Source organism: Coturnix japonica, chromosome 1 (assembly GCF_054131305.1).
Source record: "Coturnix japonica strain WE chromosome 1, WE-NBRP24, whole genome shotgun sequence".
Lineage (NCBI taxonomy): Eukaryota > Metazoa > Chordata > Aves > Galliformes > Phasianidae > Coturnix > Coturnix japonica.
This window is the reverse complement of record NC_140663.1, coordinates 5,330,521-5,339,770: the sequence shown is the minus strand read 5'-3', so window position 1 is coordinate 5,339,770 and position 9,250 is coordinate 5,330,521. Positions and strand designations below refer to the sequence as shown.

Sequence of the window (9,250 nt, the reverse complement as noted above, 5' to 3'; positions counted from 1 at the left end):
CTAGATCATCATCTAGTCCAACCATTACTAATGAAATTAGTCCATTACTAATGGTTGGGCTAGCCAGCTAAATCATATTCATCAACACAACATCCAAACGTTTATTGAACACTCCCATGGTCGGTGACTCCACCACCTCCTTGAGCAGTGCATTCCAATGCCTGACTACCCTTTCCAAGAAGTAATACTTCCTAATGTCCAGCCTGAACTACTACTGTCCTTCCAGTATCTACTGTCGGTGTGTCAGCACCAACACACCAGCCCTCGTTCGGAGCCCAAGATGGCGGCGGGCTCAGCTGGGAGCGGGGCCGGGTCGGGCACCTCCTCGTCCCGGTGTGAGTTCAAGATGGCGGCGGCGGCGGGCCGGCCCTGTGGGACGGAGCCAGGCGGGGAGGGGCGGGGGTAGGCAGGGTTTCCATAGCGGCGGTCGTTGGTGTCACGCCGGGGCACTTCCTGGTTGGAGGCCGCCGCTCTTGGGGCAGCAGAGCGGGGAAGTGGCGCTGGGGAGGAGGCGGACGGAGGCCCTGGGAGGAGGGAGAAGAGGATCGGCGAGCAAAGGTACGAGCGAGCCCCGGGATCGCGGGTTGGATCCTTCCATTCTCGGGGCGCTGTGTGGGGGGAAGCGCCGCGTCGGACCTCTCCAATGAGGCGGGTGGGGGGGAACTCCAAAGAGGGGCTGTGGGGGAGGAGGGGCACCCGGCCCTTCCAAAGAGGGACCGTGGGGTCTGCGCCGCTGTGGGGTCGGGGGTCAGTGCTGTGTGTTGTGGGCTCCTCGAGGCCCCCCTCCCTGTCAGGGTAAGGCCGATGAATGGCTCCTGTCTGGAGCTTTGGATGTTTTCAACTTGTTTTTATCAGACTTGCAGGCGCTGGTGCGTTTTGTACCTGCTCCCTCCTGCGCTTTCTGTAATGTTTTAGCTGAAAGGCAACGACCTGAGAGCCGGAGTGCGAGGCAGTGGGTCTGCAGCCCCGGGTGCTTTGTCCTGTACAGCCCCTTTCTTCACCTTCCATCCCAACGGGGACGACCAGCAAAGCAGCCCGTGTTGTGTTTCCCTCTGTCTGCAGGAAACCACCCAAGTGTCTGGACAGGCAGAGCCAAGTGCTGACATACAACACTTCATCCCAGCTCCTGTACCAGGCGGCTGCACGAATAATAACTTGCTTTGTGCAGCTCCCAGTTTGGAGCAGGAGGCTGCCCTTAAGGCACGGCCAAGTTTGTAGCTTTAAAGTGAGACAAAACTGAGTCTGTAAGCCTCGTTCACGACGTTTTGAGGAGGCTCCATTCGGTCAGAACGCTCCTTTAAACCAATTGCTCGGTGTGGTTTTGAGGTCGCTGTGTTATCTTGGGAGCTGGAGCTGCTGTGTGACAGCCGAAACTCAAACTGGTGTGTAGTGCAGGCAGCGGCCAATCAGCACTGCCTGAAACTGAGGCAGTTCGCTTTGTAGTGTAAATATTCCTGCTCCGAACAAAGGAGAGGGTGTGCCGTGTGCTGTTTCGTTTGTACCTCCGTGTGCTTCCTCGTTTGTGGCCAGTCCATGGCTTGGTGGAGCCTCTTAAGAAGTAGAATCATAGGATGGCTTGGGTTGGAAGGGACGGCACAGATCATCTGGTACTGGTGTTTGGTGTTACATTCTTGCTGTGGTGGACATGTGTTTGGAAGCCAGGTGCTATGTTTGGAATTTTTATTATGTTTTGTTTTGTTAATAGCTGTGCTGTTACACGGGTTAGTTTTGCTTCCTTGTAACTTCTCTTGTTGCTGATTATAACTCTGAAATTAATTCAGCTTGGTTGCTGTGATTTAGTAGTGCCTTTTAAGCAGCTGTTGTGCTGCCCTCTAAGCATACAGCATGGAAACCAATCGTTCCAGACACACTGATGGCAATCCAGCTATCTTCAAAACCTTAAACCATGCTTCTGAAATCTCTGGCTCTTTTCTTTGGGGGACAGTAACATTTTGATTTAAAGAAGAAAGTAAATACAAACAAAACACAGCTTTGTGCAGGCAGGCTCTATTTAGATATATCCTATATCAAACATGCTTGGCTTTATGATGGTCCTTTAACTTCTGTGTCTTGGGAACTGGGGATATAAATCCATAGCATAAACTCCTTAGTATCCAAGTTAAACAGATACTACAATAACGTAATCACAGGTGAGACTTGAATCCTTCATTGCCTAGAATCATTCTGCACAGAGTTATTACATGCTATAACTTACTTTCAACCTGGTTTACATTCGTTATTATGAGACAGAGTAGATGGTAAAAAGGAGGACCGATGTTAGGTGTGGAAACTTGAATAGGTTTCTAGTGTGCTCAGATTTGTGAAGGGCTCCTCCCACCTCAGACATTCCATTCAAACCTTAGTCCAAATGCTGATAGTTTTTCTGCCATGGCAGTTGAGTAGCGCTAAGGGCCATTAATGGTCTTGTTAGTAGGTGAGATACTGGGTTGGATACAAGGGTTAGCTCTCCAGGAAAAGGGAAAGATCAAAGGGATGTGTGCAAGTTTTTCTTTTTCCCCTAAATTTAGGGATATAACTGCTGTATTCTTCACCTTGTTTCCTTAGTCTCGTGTGACTGGATCTTAGAAGTGATGTGATGGATGATTATGCTGTCATTAGCGTGAAGTGCTTTTCAGAGCTGGTGTTTTGTTTTTTTCCTCATGAACAGCCTTTTTCCTGTACGTACAAACAATAAAACAGCACATAATGCGATGTCTCTGAGGCAAGGTATGCTGAGCTCATACTTAAAAACCAAGGTGAGACGATGCCTTAGGAAAAACATGTTGAGCTGGAGATGCCAGTTGATTCTACATAACACTGAAGAACAACCTGAGCACAGGAGGTATATGGAACTCTGGCCAGAAGTGCTTTGGACCTGGGTGGAGTGCTGTCTGTAACACTCATTTGTTGTTCTGAATATAATAACTGCCATTAGTCCAGTAAATGATTAAATGTTGTGCAAGTTGTATTCGCTAATTTTGACATCAGTAATGAAAACTGACAAGAATGCTGTTCTAATGACACATTTTAACCGGACACTTAATTTTTGATTAAGCTGTGTGTGCATCCATGTTTAATTTAGCAACTACTGTGAGAGAATTGCTGGGGCCTGCAGCTCCAACTGTTGTTCATCAGTGATTGAACCATGTCATGGCCTTGTGTTTGTCTTTCTTTAAATTTAATGTTTGTAAACATGTTACTTCACGTTACTATTCTTATAGTTCTTATGTTCTTATGTTACTATTCTTATAGAAGGGACCCCCAGCAGCCATCTGGTCCAACTGTCCTGCAGTGAGCACAGACACCTACAGCTCCATTGGATACTCAGAGCTGTCCAGCCTGACCTTGAGTGTCTCTGAGGACAGGGCATCCACCAACTCTCTGGGCAACCTTTTCCAGTGCCTTTCCATGCTTGTTGTAAAAACTTCTTACATATATCCAATCTAAATCTCCCTGGATTTAGTTTGAAACCATTTCCCCTTTTGCTATCACCACAGACCCTGCAAAAGAGTCTGCCCCTTCTTTTCTGTAGCTCCCCTTTAGATACTGAAAGGCTGCTCCATGTCTCTTCTGTACTGAGGACTCCCCATCTGGATGCAGTACTCCAGGTGAGGCCTCACCAGCACAGAGCAGAGGGGCAGGATCACCTCCCTTGCCCTGCTGGCTTCTTTTTAAGCAGCATAGGATACATTTAGCTTTTCTGGCTCATATTTGGCATATTGCTGGCTCGTGTACAACTTGCTATCCACCAGTAGTAACCCAAGTCCTTTTCAGCAGGGCTGTGCTCCATCATTACATCCCCCACCTTGCACTGATAGCAGGGATTGCCGCAACCCAGCTGTAACACCTTGCACTTGATGTGCTGAACCTCATGAGGTTCACCTGGGCCCTCTGGTTGAGCCTGTCTAGGTTTTCTTCCCCTGTTGTGCCTCTACTTTATCAGTGCAGAAAAGTAGTTTGTAATTTTCACTCTGCAGTGTGCAGTGTTACTGATGCCTTCCTTTTGGCTCTCAGAACTTTTGTTTTTGCATGTTGTAGCAATTGATCAGCAGTTTTCTTGTGATGTGAATCCAGGCCTATGATAGGTCCTCTGTTTGTTTGGCTGCAAACCTGGCAGCGTTTTTGCTAAGCCGTGCTGTAGGATGCTGAAGTCAGCTCTCTTCTGTCTTTTTGTGTGTGAATTTATTTTTTAAGCCTTAAGAAATCAGAAGTGTTGAGACTTGAAATCTCAGTCAGCAGAAGATATGATCGATGTGATCTGGCTTGGCTGCCACAGGTGGTCAGGTTCAGCAAGTTCTCATTGGCCTGAAGAGAGGAAATAAGTCACGTCATGTTCTTTAATTTACAGAAATGATATCTGTGCTGATACTAGAGGGGAACTTCATGGCATGATAGATAAGTTTGTTTCTTTTAATCACAACTGCGATGAGAAGTTATTTGAATGTAACATTTCTACCCGATGGCTTTCAGCAGCAGGATGGAGATACGTAATAACATTAAAAATGTACTTGCTGGGTTATCAGTGTTGAAGATTAAGCCCTGTATGTTTCACTTTGGGGAAATCCAGGCCTGTTCTTAGTGAATCCATATCTGACCTACTTTGTCTCATTTTGGTTAGATACCGACTGATCTGATGGTTTCCCGTTAGTAGCAGGTTTTGTTTCCAAGGAAGTGCTGGGTGCTGGTGCCTATCTGTGTTTTTTGTTTCGTTAATAAGTTTGTAGTTCTTATATATATCAATAAGTCTGGCTTTCTCTGCATCTTTTTGCTAGCTGAGGAAAGGTCTGCTGAAGGAAAATGTGCCTTTGATGCTATTTCCAGTTACTACATCCACGGTGTAGTTTCTTCTGATCTTAAGAACCTTTGGTATCTTTTGGAAGTGGAAGCTTTCATGAACCAGCCCATGCAAACAAGGTTATAATCTGAATGTTAAAGGAAGTACACGTTGTGAGTTGATACTTCACAATTTATCCATTAGTGTGAAGTTCCTCAATCGTAACAAATACATCTGTGTTCCTTTAGAAAAACAACTGGACTAGTGAAAAGATAATGGGAGAGTCTGTTTGTTATATAAAAATGTGTTATTTATATGAAGTTGAAAAGTGATTAGTCTCTTTATTTTCTTACCATTACCAGGACATGTATACCTCTGAGAAACCTTCTCCAACAAGATACCTTGCTTCGAGACCTGGTTTGGATTACATGCGAAGAAGTTTCCAGTCATGAGTGAGTAAATTCCTTTATTTAAGGAAAACATAAACTGTTAGTTTGCATTTCAGAAGAATTGTGCATCTGTTATGGCCTTTGGGTGGTAGCTCTGCATTAAAAAGAGTCTGTGAATTTATTCAGCCTCTTCATTTATTCAGTAATAAAAGCTGAGATCTGGCAGGTGCTATTTTTAACCTGCAAAACCTTGATCAATACGTGCTCTGTAAGGCTTGTGTGTTGGTAGTCTGGTGTCATTTTCATGAAGGTGAGTTCTAAAACAAGCTGATGTTTGTTGTGTGTGGGGTTTTCTTTCTTTTCAATATAAATAAAGCATACAACTCTGAGTGGGGAATGTCTTGGGTTTCTTAGAATCTCCAAAAGATGTAAACATCCAATAAATTCAAATAGCTGGTGAAAATCCAACATAAAGTGAATGGGTTTCATTTTATGGGAAAGTATATATTGCTCAAATTCCAGTATGGAGCTCTGATTCCAAAGGAATTTTGGCACGTGCTGGAAAGATTTGAGCCTTAGAAAAGTGTGACTTAAGATCCTTCTGATTGAAAAAAGCATGAAAGACACCAGAAGTTTTGTTTTGGCTGTATCTGATGGTTAAGATGATTTCCTTTTATCAAACTGCTTTAAGTATTTGAACGTACTTCATGAGTTTTGTGGATTTGAGAACTCAATATAAACCTTGGGAGGAGCGTTACCTGGCCTTGCATCACATAGGAATAATGCTTTAACTCCATATGCACAGGGGTTTATATGTAAATAACAGCTTAGTTTCAACACAAATATACTGAATCTGTTAAAGAATGAGCATGTCTGTGAGATGATTCTATCCTGTGTTAGTAAATAAGGACAATTTGCTTGTCTGGATGGAAGTGACTCAAAGAAGCTTGTTTCTTGTCAAACTAAATGAAAATAATTGTACTTGACATCTGAAGGAAGAAAGTCATGGGGTAAAACTACTTTTATCTTGGTGATTAGCAATTCTTTCAGTAGTGTTTTTTGATGTTTGCTGAATTTGAGGGTTCGTGCTGAGAGCAAATAGAATTCTGTTTCACATATGGCTGTTCACATTTGTTTATTTCCTGATGTTTAATGTTTGCAGTCTTGCGTAAATGACCTCTTTACAGGCAGTTTATTCACGTACCTGTATATCCTGACTTGCCAAACACTGCTATGTTAATCATAATTCATTTGTAGAGTGTCTCATGTGCTGTCACTGCCTTATGGTCTTAAACATAACAAATACATTTGGGTCTTTTTAGCTTTTAAGTCATAGTTGCTTTGTTATGTGTGACTCATAGAGGTATTGCCGTGATGATGGAGCAAAACAAATGCTGTCATTGCTTGTGTAAAACGCCTTTCATTATGATGAGATTTTTGACATGGTTTCAGAATGGAGGGTTTGCTTTGTGTTAGGAGGAATGAATACCTTTGCTGAAAGGGAAGATGGCAATACAGCAGGGCTTTCATGGTGATTTATAATAATGTTAAGCAAAATGTCATGTTCCTGTGTTAGACTGGATCCTTAAGTCTATCCTCACTGGTGGGCATCAAGGACACAGCAGAAGATGCTGCCTTTTAAAAACATGGGTTAAAAATAACAGGTATTTATGTTCAGCTGCTCTTGGACTTCCTAACTTAAGTTTGCTTTAGAGAAACTTGAACTATGAGCTCAGCATGCGTAGTTATAGGCTCCTTTTTACTAAGTACCTCAATCTACAAAGTATTTATCATCTTAAGAATATATGCACTTGGTCTTCCTGCCCATGCTGTTGATGAAGATGGTGTCTTACCTCTGTTATTCAAGTCTTCCATTTCCTTCATCTGATTCAGCATACATTTTCCCTGTAGCATACATTATCCCTATCCTATATTATTCAGTATCAGAGAAGCTCATTGATCCAGTTGTGCAGTTGAGCATTCATGGTAGTTGTTTTTTTGTTTTGGACAATACATGGAATCTCAAAAGTGCTCAAACAAAGGTGTAGACTCTTTTAAAGCTTTAATTTCTGCTAAATGCCTTTATAAATGCCTGTTTTCATAAATCACACTAAGATTAATCCATATTTCAGATTACACTGTGACATTTTGTGCCTTGTAGGACAATGAGGTCGCGTGCTTAAAGGGTGGGTGAGAGTATAGAGTGTAGCCAAGTTAAATAGTCCTGATTTATTTTATACTTAAATATATATTGTCAGAACAATCCTGGCTGTGTCTGACCTACCAGGAATGTCACTTTGTAGAAGGAGTTGTTTTAATCTTTCCTGTTTTCTCCAGTTGTTGACATTTAGCTACTAGAAACCCTGTGGTATCGTGATAAATTCTTATGATTATAAACTGTGCTCTTCATGTTTGGGAGTTATCCTGTGCTTCCTCCTTTGAAGAAAGGTCAGTGCAATGGACTTGTTTGAGCTGCTGCAATGAGCTCAATTTGCAGACAACTGAAGTAATTGTTAGCGTATACTGTTGCAACAAGCTGCTGACATCTTCATTTTTTTTCCCTTTAAATGCATAGGATGCGATGCCAACTTCTGTTTTTAATTCTGCTGTCACAATCAATTCTAAATAATAATTCTTTTCTGACTTCTTCTGTTTTATTTCTCACACCCTAAAAACTTACGCAGCGCTCACCGCTAGGCACCAAACCTGCTGTTCTTTGTGCTTTAATGTAATTTGTTTTCTTTGTGATTGTCTGAGGGCAGGAACACGTTCTGTGTGTTTGGAGAGACGCTGTACAGCGTAACCTTATAGTTTGGAATCGGTCAATGTGGTTTGGTAATGAGGTGGGAAACTTTGCTTTACCAGTTCAAGTCTAGACCACGATGGTGTGATTAAAGGCTGCCTCTGTTTGATGGCAGGTTGTCTCTCTTGACCTCTCATTAGAGCTGGCTCTCTACCCTGTGTTCATGGAGGAAACCATTGGTTTTGTCACTGAAAAACAAGAAATGGAACACTTTTTTTCTTTTTTCTCCCTTCTTTTTTGATTTCTTGTAGAGTGTGTAAAGAAATAGATTTGGCTGTTGGTTTCTCTGTTCCGAGTAGTAAATTTGGGATGTAAAACAAATGACCCGGAAAGGTCAACTATCCATAAGTTGCCCAGGGATGTGGTGGAGTCACTGACCCATGAGGTGTTAAGGAACATTAGGATGTTGTGTTGAGGGACGTGGTCTAGTGAGAACTATCAGTGATAGTTGGATGGTTGGATTGGATGATCTTGTAGGTCTTTTCCAACCTTGGTGATGCTGTGATTCTGTGATGTAAGTGTGCATTATTATTTCTGATTTTCCAACTGAGAAAAGACTTTAGAACTCGCACAGAACTTCCTAGACTAAGGAAAGTCTGATTGAGGTTGGAAGTGAGGGGTGAAAAATGGAACCAGTTTGCCCTCCTTGTGTGCCAGAATGGGTCTGTAGTGACTGAGCACTGAGTTCAGAAAACAAATGCTGAGGAATGGGTGATGTTCTGTGGCATCACAAAGTGTAAAGTGGTTGTGCACTGTGCAAAGGGTGTTGCAAGTAATTGTAAAGCTGGTTAGTAGTTATGGGTTGTTTTCAATGAGCTGAGATTGAGAGAAGGGATAAGTTCTGATTCATAGAGAAAATAGCGTGCTGGGGATAGAAAATGCAAAAGTAAGCAGAAATATGTTTATAACAAATAGCTAAGGGATGTCAGATTATTTTAATACCTTGCAAGGTAAGACTGTTAGGGTTATTTTCGTTCAACTAAGAACCATAAATGCTCATTCATAAAGTACAATCTTGAAGAGACAATTGTTCTGATTTCACAGCTACAAGGTGAAACACATGAGGTTGGTTTGGGATGGGTGGGCTCCCACATCTGCTTACCACACAGCTGCAGAAATGCTTGTACTGCTGCAACACTGAGCGCGAAGTACAGGAGTGGGAATGAATGGTTGTGTCCAGTAGTAGCTGTTATTCCCTTGTAGTGTGTGCAGAACTGAGTTGTTTAGGAATGCAGTAATCATCCTGGATATTGAGCGAGGAGAGGCATCTCCAGAGGGCTAATC

General features: G+C 42.7%; 1 protein-coding gene across 4 annotated transcripts in view; it reads left to right on the top strand.

The window, feature by feature from the left end:
- The first annotated feature begins 311 nt into the window (after window positions 1–311).
- USP6NL (USP6 N-terminal like) overlaps window positions 312–9,250 on the top strand; it is a 95,108-nt gene continuing 86,169 nt past the window's right edge. For 2 of the 4 annotated variants that reach the window (XR_014932961.1, XM_015869134.2), the window contains exons 1-2: window positions 454–558; window positions 5,137–5,226. Coding sequence is in view for 3 of the 4 variants with exons in the window: in XM_015869134.2 (XP_015724620.2) it covers window positions 5,223–5,226 (4 nt within the window). In the remaining variant the exon portion in view is untranslated. Of the gene's footprint in view, window positions 336–453; window positions 1,663–5,136; window positions 5,227–9,250 lie in introns of those variants that run through there. The other 2 variants (XM_085512035.1, XM_085512041.1) reach the window with 2 other exon arrangements.